Source organism: Aureobasidium subglaciale (assembly GCF_000721755.1).
Source record: "Aureobasidium subglaciale EXF-2481 unplaced genomic scaffold scaffold_22, whole genome shotgun sequence".
Classification (NCBI taxonomy): domain Eukaryota; kingdom Fungi; phylum Ascomycota; class Dothideomycetes; order Dothideales; family Saccotheciaceae; genus Aureobasidium; species Aureobasidium subglaciale.
The window spans coordinates 249,377-267,669 of record NW_013566973.1 but is presented as its reverse complement, the minus strand read 5'-3'; the positions used below and the strand labels follow the sequence as shown (position 1 = coordinate 267,669).

The 18,293-nt window shown below is 50.8% G+C and overlaps 10 protein-coding genes across 10 annotated transcripts; 6 read left to right on the top strand and 4 right to left on the bottom strand.

Moving 5' to 3' along the window:
- Window positions 1-130: 130 nt before the first annotated feature.
- On the bottom strand, window positions 131-3,446 carry AUEXF2481DRAFT_7782 (uncharacterized protein; the record flags this gene model as incomplete). Its single annotated transcript, XM_013485319.1, has 2 exons — window positions 131-3,161; window positions 3,214-3,446. 2 exons carry the CDS (start codon window positions 3,444-3,446, stop codon window positions 131-133), a joined length of 3,264 nt encoding a protein of 1,087 aa, XP_013340773.1.
- Window positions 3,447-4,150: 704 nt separating this feature from the next.
- AUEXF2481DRAFT_7781 (uncharacterized protein) lies at window positions 4,151-4,831 on the bottom strand (the record flags this gene model as incomplete). Its single annotated transcript, XM_013485318.1, has 3 exons — window positions 4,151-4,417; window positions 4,471-4,748; window positions 4,801-4,831. The coding sequence occupies 3 exons, from the start codon at window positions 4,829-4,831 to the stop codon at window positions 4,151-4,153; spliced, it is 576 nt and encodes a 191-aa protein (XP_013340772.1).
- Window positions 4,832-5,000: 169 nt separating this feature from the next.
- AUEXF2481DRAFT_43169 (uncharacterized protein) lies at window positions 5,001-7,398 on the top strand. The gene has a single exon (XM_013485377.1). It carries the CDS (start codon window positions 5,140-5,142, stop codon window positions 7,132-7,134), a length of 1,995 nt encoding a protein of 664 aa, XP_013340831.1. The 5' UTR covers window positions 5,001-5,139; the 3' UTR covers window positions 7,135-7,398.
- Window positions 7,399-7,747: 349 nt separating this feature from the next.
- AUEXF2481DRAFT_7779 (uncharacterized protein) lies at window positions 7,748-8,364 on the top strand (the record flags this gene model as incomplete). The annotated part of the gene is made up of 3 exons (XM_013485317.1): window positions 7,748-7,787; window positions 7,917-8,163; window positions 8,256-8,364. 3 exons carry the CDS (start codon window positions 7,748-7,750, stop codon window positions 8,362-8,364), a joined length of 396 nt encoding a protein of 131 aa, XP_013340771.1.
- Window positions 8,365-9,151: 787 nt separating this feature from the next.
- AUEXF2481DRAFT_68670 (uncharacterized protein) lies at window positions 9,152-9,868 on the bottom strand (the record flags this gene model as incomplete). The annotated part of the gene is made up of 1 exon (XM_013485403.1): window positions 9,152-9,868. One exon carries the CDS (start codon window positions 9,866-9,868, stop codon window positions 9,152-9,154), a length of 717 nt encoding a protein of 238 aa, XP_013340857.1.
- Window positions 9,869-10,109: 241 nt separating this feature from the next.
- Window positions 10,110-11,394, top strand: AUEXF2481DRAFT_68824 (uncharacterized protein; the record flags this gene model as incomplete). Its single annotated transcript, XM_013485418.1, has 2 exons — window positions 10,110-10,206; window positions 10,265-11,394. The coding sequence occupies 2 exons, from the start codon at window positions 10,110-10,112 to the stop codon at window positions 11,392-11,394; spliced, it is 1,227 nt and encodes a 408-aa protein (XP_013340872.1).
- A 209-nt stretch (window positions 11,395-11,603) lies between these two features.
- Window positions 11,604-13,323, top strand: AUEXF2481DRAFT_430056 (uncharacterized protein). Its single transcript, XM_013485448.1, has 3 exons — window positions 11,604-12,693; window positions 12,749-12,888; window positions 12,946-13,323. The coding sequence occupies exons 1-3, from the start codon at window positions 11,813-11,815 to the stop codon at window positions 13,077-13,079; spliced, it is 1,155 nt and encodes a 384-aa protein (XP_013340902.1). The 5' UTR covers window positions 11,604-11,812; the 3' UTR covers window positions 13,080-13,323.
- A 2,146-nt stretch (window positions 13,324-15,469) lies between these two features.
- AUEXF2481DRAFT_7774 (uncharacterized protein) lies at window positions 15,470-16,105 on the top strand (the record flags this gene model as incomplete). Its single annotated transcript, XM_013485316.1, has 3 exons — window positions 15,470-15,481; window positions 15,535-15,884; window positions 15,940-16,105. The coding sequence occupies 3 exons, from the start codon at window positions 15,470-15,472 to the stop codon at window positions 16,103-16,105; spliced, it is 528 nt and encodes a 175-aa protein (XP_013340770.1).
- A 342-nt stretch (window positions 16,106-16,447) lies between these two features.
- AUEXF2481DRAFT_100718 (uncharacterized protein) lies at window positions 16,448-16,820 on the bottom strand (the record flags this gene model as incomplete). Its single annotated transcript, XM_013485447.1, has 1 exon — window positions 16,448-16,820. The coding sequence occupies one exon, from the start codon at window positions 16,818-16,820 to the stop codon at window positions 16,503-16,505; it is 318 nt and encodes a 105-aa protein (XP_013340901.1). The 3' UTR covers window positions 16,448-16,502.
- A 216-nt stretch (window positions 16,821-17,036) lies between these two features.
- Window positions 17,037-18,275, top strand: AUEXF2481DRAFT_82402 (uncharacterized protein). The gene is made up of 2 exons (XM_013485422.1): window positions 17,037-17,097; window positions 17,155-18,275. The coding sequence occupies exons 1-2, from the start codon at window positions 17,071-17,073 to the stop codon at window positions 18,115-18,117; spliced, it is 990 nt and encodes a 329-aa protein (XP_013340876.1). The 5' UTR covers window positions 17,037-17,070; the 3' UTR covers window positions 18,118-18,275.
- Window positions 18,276-18,293: the final 18 nt, after the last annotated feature.

Here is an 18,293-nt window from a genome sequence, read left to right as displayed (position 1 = left end):
ATGTATAGCAACCATCGGACATTCACCAGAAAGGATTACACTGCACAGCGAGGCAAGACGACACACCTCGAAACATCGATCAAGTGAGCAAGAAATTCGTGTCATTAAAAAAAAGAAGTACTTCATCAATCTAATCAGCCTTTCGTCGCTCATTCGAATCATCCCTAATCAGCGTATCCTGACTCTCATTAGGCGAAGCATCCTTTGTACTAACAACGTGGAACGAGAAGTCAAGTTCGCCAACCAACTCCTTGATATCCGCCAGCAACGCCTTGATATCATCGCCAATAAATTTGGTCGAAATTTGCATGACTGCAAAGGCTGCGAAACCCGGCTCGGCCATGTGACGGACGGATAGGATACTCGCATCTAGACTTTCGAGTTTCGCGCTCAGACGGTAGGGTTCGGGGTGTTGTAGGTAGGGTGGGAGGGGTTGACCGCTGGCTACAGAGGCCGAGAGGAGGGAGAGGAGGGTTGTAGATTCTTTGCTGGTGATATCGGCTTCGGTGACGAGGCGGCGGAAGTCGTTGAGCCATTGTGACTCTGAGCCATCTTTATCTGCATTGCGCATGTCGGAGAATGTTTGTGATGCGTAGCTGAGAAGGGAGGCAAAGTTCAGGATATCTTGAATACGAGCGATAATTCTGTCGTAGTTTTGACGCGGGAAGCGACCACCGATCGGAACATCGTATTTGATGAAACCCGAATGTGTACGTAGTCCTTGCAGAAGCAAGACAGACTTGGAAAAGACAGTCTGTCTGATCTTCTCCAGCTTCTTGGCGGGGTGGTCCTTGTCATTGAACGAGTCCAAGTCTTGGAAGTCGTCGCCTCTAACGCGGATCTTGACAGTTTCAACCACGACCGAGTAGTAGTTTGCCAGAAGATAAAGCGATGAGCCGAGGTTACGGCGAAGTTCTGAGTGCTCTGAGATGGGGTAGGGGAAGACGGTCCACACCCAAGCTACGAAGATACCGGCAGCGACAGTGGCCAGTCGATAAGGCGCCAGCTCGTAGATGGGATAGTATGCTTGACCGTTGCTCTCTGAAGCAGCTACACCGATCTTCCTTACTTGCAATTCGTAGCCGATGATAAGGGTATTGGTGACGGAGTAGATCATGCCCACGGGTACGAAGCGAGGGAACTTCAAGACGATGAAGAAGCCCCATGCTACGAAGAACCAGAAGAAGACTAGGACTCCTGCAGTATGTCCGTCGACAATGTACCAAATGATGAAACTCGTTACCATCGCAGCAAAAGTGCCAACCAGACGGAGCACGAAACTAAACAAGCTCTGCCCGGCAGAAGGCGACATACTCATGCCAACCATGATTTGTGCCCAGAACAAGCGTTGTCTGACGTAGAAGGTCTGTGTGTCGTGCAGATATGCGACAATGGCAAGACACATAGTAGCACAAGCAGCTCGGAAACCGAACGACGATGCGGGCGAGCGAAGAAAATGAGCAACGCCACGGATCCGGTCTCCGAATCTCTCCCACGCATTGCTTGGAGGCAAGTGCTCAGGATCCCTGCGCTTGCTATAAGCATCGCCGAGATACACGTTGGAAGATCGATTGCCATCCTCGTTCATGCCGTGCTGCTCGTCAGTGTATGCATCCTGCTTTCGGCTGTAGGCCGACTTGACCCACTTTCGCAGGCGCTTGACACCAGGGACAATAAGTCTTTTGCGGCCCAATTTTCCGCTTTCGACCTTGGCATCTGCATACTTGACGAAATCATGGACCGTCATGGCTATCGAGTCCAGCAAGTAGTCGACGTATAGGACAATGAAGAGTCTGGCTCTGTATTTCTGGCGCTCGTCATTGTTCTTAACGTTGTGGTACCATTCCGGAGCAGTGAATTCAGCTGTCTGTGCGTTTTCGAAGAAGTCGTCGGGTAGTGAGAAGCCTCTGAGTTCGCACCATCGTCTCAATAAATTACGCTTCTGGCTGTGATAATCGTCTACTCGTTTGAAGTGGTACCCTTGGAACTCTTTATCACCAGGATGAGGACGATCGCCTTCAGACTCAGTATCGATTTCTCTTTTTGGCGGCTTGATTAGCTGCAGGGTAATTAGTACGTGCTCAAAGCCCTCGTCGATATCTCCGACGATTCGAGCAAAAGGTTCTCGCATCGTTCTGAAAATGGCATGCCAATCTGCGACGGCCTCCATTCGACTCCTCTCGTTAGGATCATCAAGCTCCTCTATCGGTTTTGCTGGGGCAGGATGATTCCAATTTCTGTCTTCAGCGATTCTCTCAAACACATCGATAACACTACTGAGACCGATAATGGGGAGCATCAATCCCCGTAATCGTTTGAATATCTCTTGCAGATCATCTGGGCCAAGTCGTCCTACAGCCACCTCTCTTTTGGCAAAGGTCAGATCGACAGAAAGTTTTCCGTGCAAAGCGGCAAGTCCTGCAAGCGTATCCTTAATGGCTTGAGCTTCTGTAGTGCGCTTTGGCTTTTCTGGAATGTTGGTGTCGCTTCTTCCAAAAAACATGTCTGTTTCCTCGAGACTTTGAAGATATGTAAGGTTGGCCTTGGTCATCTTGCGCAAGAGCATGATGTATCCAGTAAACTCCTTGAAGACGACACCTCGCATGGTCATTGGGAAAATGACTAGAGATACAGCTCCTCCTATTGCGAAACCTGTGAAGAAGGATTCGAGAAGTCTTTTGACGAAGGAAATTCCGGCAGTCATCGAGTTGAACTGAGGTGCATAGACCATACTTACGTTTGCGAAGATGGTGGCAATGATGCCCGGGATCATGAGTTGGGGGTTCCTCGCTCGCATGGTATTGATAATCCAGATTTCAAAGAACAGCCAGACACCACTGACCGCAGCTGCTGACGAGTTGTAGGTGGAAGTAGCTGCACCTGGAGCAGGAGTTCCGCTCGTGCCGGGACCCCCAGTCCGTACTCTGGTCTCAGTGTGGAGTCTAGCCTGGACGGCACAATATATCGCTAGTAGAGCAATGCATGCAGCGAAGCATGCGGATAACATATTTAGAAACCAGGTTTGAAAGAACTTCGATCTGGGCATGATTGGGAAACTCAAGATTGAGACGACTCCAACGAGGTAACCTAAGGTAGTGTATGTCTCTGCGAAATTGGTAGCCTGGTATGCAGCCAGACTGATTGTTGGTGCAAGAGCACCCCTGCAAGACTGTCAGGCTTCTGTCGCCTCTTTCTCTTTATCGCGGCACTCACTTGGCCATAATCTTCATGGTTGTAGGATCCAGTTGTGTTTTTGCCCATAATTTCTCGGCCCTCTCTTTCAAACTGGGCTTCTTTGCCGCCTGAACCTCCTCTTGTCCTCCATTGGCGGGATTGTCGGCGGACTTTTCCGAGTTGGCATTTGAACTTTGCGTAGCTGTATGCGATGAAGGCGCGTCTGTGGTCGGTCGCGTCGGCGAAGACGGCGACTGCGATGTGGAAGTCATGTCAGATCTTGGCATAGCTCAAGCGAATGGCTCTGCTCAATATGTATTAGGTCTATAGATTTGCATACTTCTGTCGCCAGAGTGTAAGCGGATCAAGAGTCACCAACGGACGAAACCAAAATAATAATAGAGATTGCGAGGGGAAGCCACGCGGATTACGTCGTGCATGGTCAGAGCGTGCGTCCCGAGTACCCGGATGGCGGCTGGGGCTTGCTTCATGTTCGGCAGTCACTGCTTGGAGATCGCTGTGTGCTTTACTGACTGTGAACAACAATGTAAACGTCTTGACCCAACTGTATCCTGCTTTTGCATTGAAGCAGACTCTATGTGCCTAACCATACGATGGTCTTGCTGCAACAGCTCTCGATACATCATACGAGAATACAGTAGCTTAAACTCGTGCTCGCATCATCGTGTTCGAGTCACTTGTGATGGGTACCTGATCAGTAGCACAGCTGTCGGTACGGCACCACCACGCTGTCTGAGCACACCTGAAGATCGCCGGGCTTCTGCTGTGGCATATCGCCAAGTATACTGGCGTACTTGGTCACTCAGAGTGCAACATTAAGACAGTGTCCCTTCGCCCAGAATGAAGGCTTGAGCTCCTCGAGACTGGCTGGATGTGGCTGCTTTAATGGGGCCCATTGTGTTGACTGGGCCCGAATATCGGCTTGGTGAAGACTCAGTCGATGGAATCGAGCCCTTTAGAGGATCTCATCGTCGTCGTCGTTGGCAACATTGTTGACTGGGTCGGCCGTGTTCGGTACCTCCATAGACTGGTCTGCTCCATCATCGTCGTCCTCCTCGTCCTCCTCATCTTGCCATTCATCACCAGGCATGGCGAAGACGGACGGTCTGCCGGGGTGCTCTTCGTCGCTTGAGTTGGCGTCCTTGTCCACAGCCTTTGACCCCTTTGCGACCTTTGGCTGTACGAAGCGGTTGGCCTTTTCGTTCATGGTAGCCCAGTCCACCTGTGTACAGTTAGAAAGCGGTCGCTCAGCCTCGACAAACAACTGGTTCTTACTCTACGGTCATCGATTCTCCTGGCTCTAACGAAACTCTTTGCCTTCTTTGTGTGCAGAACGTCCAGGTTTGCTTCACCACGCTCCAGACCCTTTTCCTTGCGCACGCGCTGAGCACGGGTCAAGGGCTTTGATCTCTTCTTCTTTGAGACGCCTGCATCGTGTGCGCCGGAGTGGTATTCGGCGGGTTCTTTGGTGGTCTTCTCTGAGGTAATGGACTTGTCAAGGTTGATCGAGGGTGAAGCCTCACGGCGTGCAGCGCGGGAGCGAGTCGACACGGCTATCATTTTGTTAAATCTTGAAGTCTTACGTGTTATGTCGAGACTACTTACGACGAGCCTTCGCTTTTGTTGCCTTTGCCATCTTATGTGAAATTGCTATGTTTTGGTCGCTTGGTAGCAGAACGCAAAGAGAGGAAAATAAAAAGATGGCCGCTTAACGCCGGACTATTAACTCCGGCAACGTCACAATGGTCAGGATGGGGGACCGCTGGAGGCTGGACCCTGATGCTCGTCGCATGCCAAACACAAAGCCTTTGCTGACTTAAATCGACTCCGACTGAATCCTTCCATCTCGCCGTCCTGTTTCTCGCTGAGACGGCCATCGATGGTTGACTTTGTTTGCCTCTGTCTCTCTTCGCCTACCAATCTGCGACGCGACCCTGGCGCATCATGAGTGCCTCGTATAGATATTCACACGCCCACCCGCACAACGACTCTGCCTCGACATTCGATCGTCTTTTTGCTTCTTCCAAAGGTGCCTGGGTCGCTGCTGGCATAGCTATACTCTACTGCGCATACACCTTTGCCTTACCATCAATACTCGCGGACCTTGTCTGGAATGCCTTAGTCCTGCTCACACCTACCGCTCTTGTCCTTGCCATCGACAAACGAAGAAATCCCTCTCTCTACGAAGATTCGACTGCATCCCCGGACATTGACGATAACTACACTTTCAAAAGCGAAGCAATGAGGAGGCTCTTTGGTCTTGGTTCTGGCTCGACCGGCATACTCTCTGGCGCAAACTCCCTGAGGAGAGCTAGTTGGCTTGGTGGTCTCACCTCTGCGTCCGACGCACCACCGGGTCTCGGGAACTGGGACAACTCTTGCTACCAGAACAGTGTTCTGCAAGGCTTGTCCGCATTTCAGTCTCTCACGACATACCTGGATCGCTCCGACATGATCAACGCTGAGGATACTTCGACGACCGTCGGCTCGTTGCGTGAGCTCATGGCAAAGCTCAACGACTCCTCAAACAACGGTTGCCGCATCTGGACGCCGGCCAAGCTCAAATCTATGAGCAGTTGGCAGCAACAGGATGCTCAAGAGTACTTTTCAAAGGTCATGGACGATGTGGAGAAAGAGACGATGAAGGCTCTCAAGTCCTCACCAGCCACAGCAGGGCTTCAAGAAGTCGACTCACTAGACACCGTGAAGGCATCTGACTCGGAAGACCAGATTAAGGCTACACCAGGTCGTAATCCCCTTGACGGCTTCCTTGCGCAACGAGTTGCGTGCACCAGTTGCGGCTTCTCCGAAGGCCTCTCTATGATTCCTTTCAACTGCGTCACTGTACCACTCGGCAAAAATTACAGTTACAGGATTGAGGATTGTCTGAACGAGTACACCAGCCTGGAAGAAATCACTGGCGTGGAATGCGCAAGATGTACACTGCTGCGTACCAAGTCACAGCTACAACAGATGACTACAGATTCCACGGGTTCGTCGGACCATTCCGTACCTTCTTCTGCATCTCTGCCGCCGGAACTTCGTGCTATGATTGTCCAAAGATTACAAGCGGTCGAGCAGGCCATTGTACAGGGGGATGTCTCAGACGATACTCTGAACAAGAAGTGCCAGATTCCCAAAAAGTCGCGGGTATCGAGCACCAAGACTCGTCAGGCTGTGGTTGCTAGAGCGCCTCAATGTCTGGTCATACACGTAAACCGAAGTGTATTCGACGAGTATACAGGTGCTCAAAGCAAGAACCTTGCCGAGGTCACATATCCCAAAGTTCTCAATCTAGGTCCCTGGTGTTTGGGCACTACAAAGAATGCCGGAGACCAAGAAGAGTGGCGCATGAATCCTTCAAAGTCAATGATTGGATGCTCTGGTCATGATCCGAGGTCACAATACATCCTCCGGGCTGCTGTCACTCACTACGGCCGCCATGAGAACGGTCACTATATTTGTTATCGCGAACATCCGGAACATATTCAAAACGCTGAAGACGACACTCTTTCCAAACATACACCCAGGAAGTGGTGGCGACTCAGCGATGATGATGTGTCTGCAGTTAGCGAAGATCATGTTCTAGGACAAGGCGGTGTGTTCATGCTGTTCTACGAACGTGTGGACACTGCTGCACTTGACCTCGTGCCTCACAATACGCAAAAGGTGCATCAGGAGGAGTTCGTGACTGCCGCGCCGCCAGAGATTCGGATTGAACAACAGATTGGACAAACTCAGACGAGAGTCGAGGATGAGAGCGCCGTTTCACAAGAGCGTGTTCAAACACTACCAGAGGTTGAGGCAGAACCAGAACCGTCAATACCACCGACTGTTAGAAGGCCGTCGACGCCCCATAAGATGCGGACGGCTGGTAACAAGGGCCGTCGTAGGTCATCAGGGTTCTCATCAACACTACAGGCAGTCGCTGCGACATGATATACAGCATTGGTCGGGAGAGGAGATGTTTTTCACAGCGAGGCGTTCTGGTGCAAGGCGTACGGCCGTGGAAGACAGGACCACATAGCCTCAATCAATTATTCTTTCAGTCCTCAAATAGCGTAGTAATGATCATGACATTTGGCGCAGTTGCATCCATATTTCCTTGGTTGTGCTCGCTGTCCAACATATGTCTGCTACAAGAAGCACTTAGTAAACAGGTCGGATGCATGGAGTAACATATCCAAGTCGTTTAAGCTACTGCTCACCACATTCTGTTTGCCGAACATCGATGGCCGTTGACCCAGTAATTCATTCACCTTGCACGACTATTGATGCCACTAGACAGCATTGTTCACGATGCTCAATATCCAGAGGTCGAGCATTTCAGAAGTGAAGCGATGGGAGAAGGGATTTTGCCGAAAGTGGAAATAAGTGGGGCATGCCACAACGCTAAGCGAGGAAAGTGCGATGTGGAAAATTCGCACACTTCGAGATTGACCGACGACTCGACCAGCGACCAACGACAACTCGCCCAAACCGACACAGTACGATATACCACTCGCTCGCTCTTCCGCTGAAACAACATCACTAACATCGATTCCTCGTAAAGATGCCCGCCGCAAAGAAGCATGTCCCTATCGTCAAGAAGCGTACGTCCGCCCGCCCGTCCAAGGAACACCGACCGCACACATCCCAGACCCAGCGAGTGCCGCCATGATAGATACGACGAAGGAGCAGAAGAAACAGGGAACCCGTCGCTGACAGTGATGGAATTGCAGGCACTGCGCGCTTCATCCGCCACCAGTCGGACCGCTTCATGCGTGTTGACCCCAGCTGGAGAAAGCCCAAGGGTATCGATAATGCCATGCGCCGTCGCTTCAAGGGACAGGCCGTCATGCCCAAGATCGGTTACGGTTCCAACAAGAAGACCCGCCACATGATGCCCTCCGGCCACAAGGCTTTCCTCGTCAACAACGTCCGCGAGCTCGACCTTCTCCTCATGCACAACCGCACCTACGCCGCTGAGTACGCCATCCTCATCCCACCGGGCAAGAGCAAGAGCAATCGAGCCTCGCTCTCCGCAGCCAGACATACAGTTTCTAACAAGCACACTACAGGATCTCTCACGCCGTCTCTGCCCGCAAGCGCATCGACATTGTCGCCCGCGCCAAGCAGCTCGGTGTCAAGGTCACCAACGCCAAGGCCAAGATCACCACCGAGGCATAAGCGATTTCTTCGGTTGTTAGTGGTTAATTCGACTTTTCTTTCAAGCAGAACCGGCGCAGAGAAAGGGGAAACTTTAGTAGCACTTGATCATGCTTACTCTACGGAACGGCCCTCGGACGATAAAAGATCTGGCTTCTGGGGGTGGTCAATAGGCGAACACTTTTTCATCACAACAAAAAAAACTTGCAATGAAAAACGTCTTCGAGGCTACGTTGTGTCGCGAACATACATGAGGGAATCAAAAAGACATGGCTTTATGATCAAACTCGATGCTCCTGGTTACCTTTCTGAACATGTGTTTTTCGACTTTGCCCTGCCTCAGAATTTGAGGGATGGGCTCATATGCATCGACGACATCAGTCTGCAAGATACTGTCAAACTAGCCTTCCAGCCGTTCCTAACCTTTACGTCTTGCATCACATCTTAGCAACAGAAAGTACCACAATTGAAACAGATTCCCTGTGCTAGGCTTGATCACAGTTGACAGCATATGCTCTTGTGCAAAATCTCATAATTCGAAAACTTCTTTTCATCATGATATCAATGTCTCTCACATGCTAAGACCAAACTTTTCTGATCTCAACAACAACTAATGAATTTTGGGCCACTTGTTCCAAAGTAGATGCCAGTACAGAAAAAGATGAAAAACACCCGACCATATTAAACGCCAGAGCGCCTCGCTCATGCAAGCTCACCAGCCATAACCCATTTGCCGGCTTGTGTGTCTCTTGGTTCCCCTTCCCTTCATTTGCTTTTGATTCCTTTCTACTGCTTTCAGGGTCCATATTTACTCTTCCATGGCCTCGGTGGCCTCGACAGGGGTGACTTCAGCCGAAGCCTGGCTCCAGTAAGCCTTGACTTGGATTCTGAACTCGGCCATGGCGACACCAAAGAGCTTCAACAGAGCAGTCTGGTGGCTGTTGAGGGTGCGGCCCTCCTTGCAGAGTTCGTAGTCGCCGTCGAGCATGACCTTGCCCTTGTCGAGCTTGGTAGGCATGCCCCATTTCCTGACGGTGACCTCCAGACTGTGAGGCATGGCGACATCCTCTTCGACGGGGATATCACCACCGCGCGAGTAGACGACACCGGCGGGGATGGTGAAGTCTCTGGTGGCCTTGACACCGGCGCGGGCGTAGTCGATCTCGGAGTAGTTCTCAAAGTACTCGAGGACTTCTGTGGGTTCGCGGTCGGAGAGGAGAAGGCCAACGGAGCCATCGATGTAGGGGGTCAACTTTGAGAGGCCGGGTTGGTATTCCTCGGCGTCGGTCATGCCCAGGGCCTTTGCCATGACCTTTGTCTTGCCGAAGAAGATGCGCGAGTCTGAGAAGTGGGTGCGGACGTCCTTGAGGTAGGTGTTGCGCATGTTCTCGACGCCAAAGACGTAGATGTGGGAGAACTTGTCGGCGGCCTCGCGGACATTGTCGAAGAGCTTTGTGCGGAGTTCCTTGTCCTTCTTCTGGACTTGGGTCATGTGCACGACCTTGGATCTCTTTGACTTGGGCATGTTGAGCGGTTTTGGGGTGTTTCGATGAGGATGATTATTTTGCGACGGGAATCTGTACTCGCTGGCGAATGGTACAAAAAAAATTGGATGGAGGACCATCTCTTTTTGCGGGGAAGCAGCGCATCAAAGCTCCGACTGCCGACACGATTGTGCATGTGTTTGACGGCATCCATCTCTCCACCAACAAGTATAATCCCCTGATCGATCACTCTTCCTGTCGCGTAGTCATGATATAGATGAGATGATCGAGTTCATGGACTATGTCCAAAATGCCTTTTACTCGGCGTCGCTGTGGGATCATGACAATTCGTATAGCACCTTGACGGCTACGGCCAATGGTAGGCATCATCGCCCATTCGTGTCTTTCCTCTATCGTCGCGCTGACCATTGTTCAAGCCCTGCTTGACTTCCAAACCCCTCACGGTCTTCGTCTTCGCATCTCGTCACTTTCAGCACCCAGCTTTGCGACATCGTACACTCTCTCCAATAGAGGCTTTGTAGACGGCTCCATTTCCTTCCTATACTCGTCCCTGCCCGTGCGCATTCCTTCGCAGAGCAGTATCATAGACTTGCGCAATCTGGTGAGGGGATACAGACATCTTCCAGAGCTGCGACGCCCCGACGAGAAGTTCTTGTGGGAGATCTGGCAGGCTGGAAGGAGGATAGACAAGAAGGACACTCTGCTGTACGGTCGCCTGTACCTGCCCACATCAACACTTGAGGCCTTGTATCTGCGTCGCATATCACCTTCGCGCCTGCTTCGCCTATCGTGTGTCTCCGACTCGGCTCTGCCCAATGGTGGCTCTGTTTTGGCCCAGCTGCAGAATGACCATGCCAAATACTCGACAGAGTACCTCTTCTCAACCGACAGCTGCTTGATGGGTATTCGCGGTCTGTACAACTTCGGTCTCGATCCTCGCACAATCCCTCGGGTCATAAGTCCCAGAGGCAACGGCATACCAATCGATCCTCAATTCGGCCGTCTGAGCGCTGGCGCCGAGCTGTACTTCTCTCCGCTCAACAAGTCTGGCGGTGTGTCTACTGCTATTCGCTTCACAACTCTGCCGTCACATGCAGGTTTTCCATATACCATGGCTCTGACCACGAACCCGCTTATGGGCAACATCTCTTCAAGTTATGCTGTGAAAGCTGGCCCTGATGTTGCTTTGAGTTCCCGCTTCGACTTCAACATCTACAGCTACGAATCTGATGTCCAACTTGGCCTTGAGCTATGGCGCAGAAAGCCGCTCGAAACAGGGGACACTCTGCCTGTTGAAGCCAAAGCGCCGTCTGCACCTCAAGAGAGGTTCTTGGAGAACAAGTTGACAAAAGACATCCTGCAGCAAAACAACTTTCAAGAAGTTGACAGTGTTTTCAAAGCGAGGGTCAACCAGCATGGAAAAATTGGTCTGCTCTGGGAAGGTCGCATCAAAGATCTGCTGGTCAGTATAGGTGCCGATCTCAACTTCAAGAGAAAGGACAATATAATTGGCTCGGTCGGTCTGGAGGTTTCGTATTCCTCGTGATGATACCCTTTTGCGATGACGATAGTACAACATACGAAAACAAAGTCATCCAGTCTGTCTTGGACTTGACATATACAATATCGCTACATTCTTCTCACAGATATTCCGTTTGCAAGAGTATATTGCGATGACCGCTCTTTGCATGTTGGGCATCAATTTCGCACAGTCTAGGCTCTTGCTCAGAAACATGTTCCGGGTCCAGCAGTGCAGCCTTCCGAGTCTCAGCTGCATGTCTGAACACCCAGCCAACCGCGGGCTTACCATGCGACTGCCGTGTCTCAACCATACCTGGCGGTAAGAAGAACAAAGAACGCGAACATGGAGCGCTGCTACGAAAAAGCTGTTGGGGATCATAATAAATGGATGTTCAACTGCTGTAAATCCCAACTGTAGTTTTCCATCTATCACGTCGACAACAATGTCTGCACCAATGGACGACTCCTTCTACACAAACGACATGGACAATTACTCCCTCACACACTACACCGACTTTCCAGAAAAACCGCCCTGTGACAACAGCTCCAATAATGTCGACCCACGTCTCCTGAGCTCACCTCAAAACGCTCCTCCTGTCCTTAACAACGATCCAGCTCTCTTCCCCTTCGACTACAACATCTTCAGCCCTCATTCCAACCAAAGCTTCTTTCCCGATCAAGAGCAACCTTTTCAATCTTTCGAACCCATGCGCCATCAAATGCTCGGACACCGTCGTAGTGTCTCTGTACCCCCCGAAGACATGACGTCAGAATGCGTGCAGCCACCACCCGCCATGGTATTCCACCGTGGCGGCACACCCTTGGGCGATCAAATGGCTACTGGAAAAGCACGTGGCAGCAACAGTAAGAAATGGCTCAAGAAGCATGGACTGCAGAAGAGGCAAATACAGAGACATGCACCTTATCCTTCGCTATCCAGCGAGTCGATTCCGAGAAGCAACATACCCGTGTTTCCTCCCTACCAACTGGTTCAGAATATGGGTCCTACGAGCGCACCTCAACGGATGAGATATGCAGTCGCTCCCCAGGCTGTGATGCGGAATCTCGACATGACGACAACTCGAACGTTATTAGAGTATCCTGATGACTTGAGCCGCATTGGTGCCACAAGTGTCATCGGTCACTTAGATGGTCCTAATACCCTGAGAGATCTCGACGCCTTGGCTTTTGGACAGAGAAAGGAGCTTGACAGTGTTGCTTTGGGTGTCCTTGGTTTTGCAGAACGTATATCGAGAGACTGTTACGCGTTGACGTCTTTTGTTGAATGGACGTTCAAGGATGGTGAGGAAGATGAAGTCGCGCGGTATGGTTACAGCTTCGATCTCAAGGAAGAATTGGTTACTGACGAGACTCTGCAGTATCCGACAAGAAAAACGTGCTGTCAATCACAAGGCAACTACTCTTGAAGATGGACTTGAGATGCTTCCTCTTCAAGATGGACAAGCTGAAGAAGAAGCCAACGTCCCTGTCACTGGTCAAGATGTCAGAAATCTGAATGGTATGTCCTGGCCTTCTTGCTTCTCTGTCCCTTGACGCTAACACATGTACTCCACAGCTGAACAGACCAATGCTCTACTCAAAGTCTACGGCATCTCTCACACCTCGGACATGTTCTTGCATGACAAGAAGTTGGCATATCTACGTTTCGTGGGCGCTAGTCGTGTACTCATGCATCTCATTCTGGACTGAAGCGCGACGGAAAGGGTCACATGATATCCAACGAACGGGAGCGAGACGTATTTTGGGGGGTGTGCAGAGAGAAGGAATTGTCGATTCATTGTGACTTTCCGGAAACTGGAAAAGTGGAAATGCTGAGGTCATCACCCTGTCTTGTTTTTTCCTCCTTTTGTATATCGTCAAAACTGTGCCCGAGATGGCATCACGCATATATCAGAGCACTAAAGATGTTCAATTGATCGTAGACTATCCGAACAAAGTTCTTTTGTCCATCGTGATCGAAGAGGCGTGCTTGTCATTGCAGATATCAACTGTGAACCCATGCACTGGGATATTCACGTGTGGATGTGACGCAATATCCTATGCCGTAGGGCGCCAGCTTTTGTGCTCCAATCGAGCTTTCAATTGAGATTGTTTATTTGTGCACACAGCTAACACACCTTCATGACTGTCTATCCATCCTTCTCAGCCAGCTGCTCTTCATTCAAGGGGCGGACTGCAAGCACATAACTAGCATTTAAACATGAATCATAAACTCCTCCTGATCACCCTCTGGAATCAAGCTGTCGAAAGTGAATTGTTCAAACCATAGATGTCGTTAAGATCTTGACCAAATCTCCATGGCGTCTGAGTGACCGATGATGGATCCTTCCTAATGAGTTTGGTGCAGCCGTTGATCATGAGGAGTTTTTGGCCGCAGCCAGGCTTGCAGGAGACAGGTATGGCTGAGGATGTGGATCTATATGCTCTGATGGATGGATGGATGGATGGATGGATGGCTAGAAGCAATTAAGAAGATCGTAGGTGAGATGTGGTTGGCTGGCTCAGAGCTTGAACGTCGACGTTTGGGTCGGCGTAAGGTGAGCTTAATCGATGAGATGGCAGTCACGACCTTTCAAACCACCACAACCAAATCATCTATACCACATTACTCACGCGCAAAAGAAAAACAACACGTCCATCTCTTTACACAAAATCGACAAAACAGAAACCCCCCAGCTGCCGAACGCTAGGGGGGAGAGAAAGTACTCGCATTCCTTTCTTCATAATTTGTGGCGGGTGAGGATTACTGGGACCTCAGGCGGAGATCGAACAGGAGTGCTGGCGCTGGACAGGAAACACGAGCTCGACCTTTGTCCGATTGCGCCAGAGAGCCTGTTCGATGGGAGTATTGCTGATTGGGCTCAATATGATACCAGAGATTTGGCTTGGCGGTGATTGGTTGGAAGAAGCTGGGAGAAGTGATGCTGGGTGTTGGCTCGGCTCACCTACCCTACCCAGAGATGTCGTAATGCTGCACCTGATAGGCCACTTGTTTGACCTTGAAAACCATTCTTCTTATACCTGCTATTGTATCGATGACAGAAGCTGTGTCCAAGCAAGGGGCTCATGAGTCTGGGAGTCGTGAAACCAAATAGCAATTTACAAGCACCCGCTGTCCAATTACCTTCTTCTTGATCTTCTTCTCTCGCCAGTCCTCCTATCTCAAGCTTGTGATATTACTCAAGGTCCTGTAGAGGGGCTCGGATAGATGCTGATATGTCTCTACGACGTTCGCCTTGTTCGCGACGTGTGTCTCGGCGACGCAAGATGTCCACAGCGTCTGGGGAGCAGTGAGAAGACTTTGTTGCTGTTCCTCTAAGAGGATGTCCAAGAGTTCGATAAGGAAAGAGATGCAGCGGTGAGCAGCAGCCTTATATAGTTCATGGCGAGGCCTCCTTGCGTATGATTAAAGCATGCATGAGCTCGTCCCTTGCTTTCCATCTTCTTGCCCCGATCTGGAGATATCGAGCATAATGAAATGAGAGAGATAAACCTTTCTAGTGGTGTAGTGTTCTGTTGACGCCATGATGGTCAGGTTCGATCCGACCTACCTTGGAGCATTCGAGGCCGAAGTCCTTCTTGGCGGCGAAGAAGACATCATCAAGTATGAATACACCACCGCCCCCGAATTCAAGTACTTCTACAAGAGCACAGTCACCCAATTCAGCAGCTTCGGCATTGAGTACGACACTGGCTAGATTCCTGACATCGTCGACGAAAGCATCCAGGTCGCTGACTGACGACAGTACCTGGAACAGGCTACACTCGACTGAATCATCGGCTGTCTCTATCCGCGAGTGGACTCCCTGGAGCATCTGTAAGATTACTTGAGAATTGTATGGCTTTTGCTACAGCACGAACAAAGGGTAGGTTGGATGTCAGATTCTGGAGCCTCGGTGAACAGAAGGTCCGTGCAGCGTCCCCGAACAGCAACCAGACCAATAAAGGAGCTGCCAACTACTTTTACGCTACAATCTCAACTATCTCATTCGACGCTCACTGCTCTCCGGCTTCCTTGTAGCCAACTATCCGCCCTATTCCGTAATAGTGCCGACAGTTCCGCGCACATCACACACATCATGGCAGACGAAGTAATCAACACCAACTAGTCAGCAGCAAGCAACCGCTAACACATTAGTCCCAGGGTGCCTCATCCCGCGAACTCCTACTCGAAGCATGTCGACGCAACAACACCGATCTTCTCTCCACAGTCCTGTCCGACTTCAAGTCTACCGAGGAGACGGCAAACTTCCTCAACACTGCAACTGACGCTTTGGGCAGTGGAGCTCTGCACATTGGCGCACAGTATGGCTCCTACGAGGTTCTGGACATGCTGCTGGATCAGGAGGGTGTGGAGATTGACGGTGTAGAGAGAAGAGAGGGAGATACGTGTTTGCACAAGGCTGTCAGATATGTCAACAGTTTGAGCAAGGAGGAGTGGGAAGAGGGTCAGGCTATTGTGGAAATTTTGATTGACGCTGGTTGCGATCCTAGGTGTGTGGTACAAGTGTCGTTTGAAGTGGACTATAAGACTGACGAGGACATGCAGGATACGCAACAAGGCCAAGCTGCGCCCTATCGACCTCACAGACCCGCGCAACACCGAGGTCAGGAGTATCTTACAAAAGGCAGAGTTTACTATGCTGGCTGGTGATGATGTCGTACAAGAGGATGATGACGACGCTGGTGCTGGTAGTGCCAGTGACAGCGATTAGTCGCATGCCTTCTTTCCCACCGTCGGATAGAATCGGGACATAGGAGCATCAGGACGGGTTACACTACGAGCATGGCCAGGCGTTTTGGGAGGTTGATCTTCTTCATTTGATCTGTGCATAAAGAAAGCCTACAGAAGGGACAAGACTACGGCTCGATGCCATTTGATTCTTTCTGTTGTGACCTTGCTTCTCTGTCGACCTCTTGGCTTCTGCGCAGAGGTCAGGCTATTGCCTCTTGCAATATGAACGAGCCGTCTGTTGTGTCCGAAAAAGCGATCAGTGCGTGTCGTGGCAGTCGTGATAACGCTATGGAAGCGGCGCTGGATGCTGACGAAAGACAGCCGGCAGTGTGGTGTGTGTGATGTCGAACGCGCTTGTTCAAGGATGTGGTGGCAGATCACTCCTGATCTCTTGTCTGGCATAAAGTCAGTCGCCGAAGAAAGCGAAAACGAGCTCTTCGGATACTAGCCTCTGGAGGAGGACCGACGGGCCTGACCATCTTCTCGATGAGCTTGACGCGCATCTCTTCACGAGTGCCCTCGCCCATGGCCAGAGTCATGTATGAGAGTAGAGGCGGGTGGCCGACATACGAGGCCAGACTGTCGCGCTGAATGTTGGATGTCCACTCAAATCTAGTGGTGTCGGCGTGTCCGGTTCCGACGAATTTGTTCTGGAGCGCCTCGAGCTGCTGTGTGGTACGGAGCTTGTCTGCCATTTTGTAATAATTGTGTTGGTATTTGATAACTTTCGCGACCGACTTGGTTGCTTCCTTCGACATGTCGAAAGTGCCAAGGACTGCTTGTCTTATCTCCGCCATCTCCAGCCAATTTAGCTCCGTTGTCAATTTAGCTCCGTTGTCAATCGCGTCAACTTGCAGCAGAAAGTCGCGACTCACGCGTGTGCCTTGTTCATTATACACATTTCCGAATCACTCCGTTTCATTATCCACTCGATTTACTTTTGAGATGCCTCCAACTCGAAAGCGTCGTGCAGTGAGTAGTTAGCTCAATATAAAGCGTACTCCAAAAGAACTAATGCCTTATCTGTAGCCAGCCAACGAGGAGCCAGAGGACTTAGATGGACATGTTAGACAAACACAACGACGCAGAGTGTCCGATCCTGATGAGGATGAGTTCGCTGGCGGCGACGTCAGCGCTGTACAAGGAGATGGCAATTTCGACGCCATGGTGAAGAACATGGTCCGCCTAGTCCTCGCATGCGAATACTCCAGGACTCCAGTCAGACGCGCCGATATTACCGCCAAAGTCCTCGGTACAAATGCACGTCACTTCAAAGCCGTCTTCAATGAAGCCCAAATTCAACTTCGTGGAACATTTGGCATGGAAATGACCGAACTACCTCTCCGAGAGAAGGTCACACTTGCACAACGAAGAGCGGCGCAAAAATCGCAAACTACACAGAAGAGCAGTGGATCCTGGATCTTGACATCTGTACTGCCTGAACGATTCCGTCAAGCTGAGATCTTGCCTCCATCACAAGCGCCAACCGCAGAGCTCGAGTCTCAATATACTGGACTATACACATTCGTCGTGTCTCTGATCTTGCTCAACGGCGGCATGCTGCCCGACGGAAAGCTGGAACGTTATCTCAAGAGAGTCGATGTGGAAGAGGCAGCGGCGCAAAACAGTGTCAACATCATGGTCAGCGGTGGAGACAAGACGGAGAAGCTGCTCAAACGTATGGAGAAGGACGGATACGTTATCAAGATCCGCGACAACACAAGTGGAGAAGAAACGGTCGAATGGACAGTCGGTCCTCGCGGAAGGACAGAGATAGGCGACACAGGAGTCAGAGGAATGGTGAGACAGGTCTATGGCGAAGTAGACGACCAAGCCGAGCTGGAAAGAGCACTAGAACGCAGTCTGGGTACGAATGAAGTGCCCAAGAGAAGAGCGGAGCAGGCTGCACAGACGCAAAAGAAGGGTCGACGTCGCAGGACCGAAGTGCGAGAAGGAGGTGGAACCAGCGACGAGAGCAGCGACGACGATTGAAGGTCGACCGATTAGAAGATTGTTTGACAAAGGAGCATGCAGTAGATAAATTCGCTCCCATGCATACGAGTACAATATCACGAGTTATGACAAGATTTTATGTTATGCAAACCCCGGACCAGACTAGGCTCAAAGGGGTCTAAATATATAAGCTCGAGGCGTTGATTTCACATGCA

Excerpts from the sequence above, each read along its gene's own strand:
- AUEXF2481DRAFT_43169 (XM_013485377.1), top strand. The coding sequence starts at position 5,140 with ATGAGTGCCTCGTATAGATATTCACACGCCCACCCGCACAACGACTCT.
- AUEXF2481DRAFT_82402 (XM_013485422.1), top strand. The coding sequence starts at position 17,071 with ATGCCTCCAACTCGAAAGCGTCGTGCA. Across the intron at positions 17,098-17,154 it reads CAACTCGAAAGCGTCGTGCA|CCAGCCAACGAGGAGCCAGA; the intron begins GTGAGTAGTTAG and ends CCTTATCTGTAG.
- AUEXF2481DRAFT_430056 (XM_013485448.1), top strand. The coding sequence starts at position 11,813 with ATGTCTGCACCAATGGACGACTCCTTCTACACAAACGACATGGACAAT. Across the intron at positions 12,694-12,748 it reads GAGGAAGATGAAGTCGCGCG|TATCCGACAAGAAAAACGTG; the intron begins GTATGGTTACAG and ends GAGACTCTGCAG. Across the intron at positions 12,889-12,945 it reads AGATGTCAGAAATCTGAATG|CTGAACAGACCAATGCTCTA; the intron begins GTATGTCCTGGC and ends TGTACTCCACAG.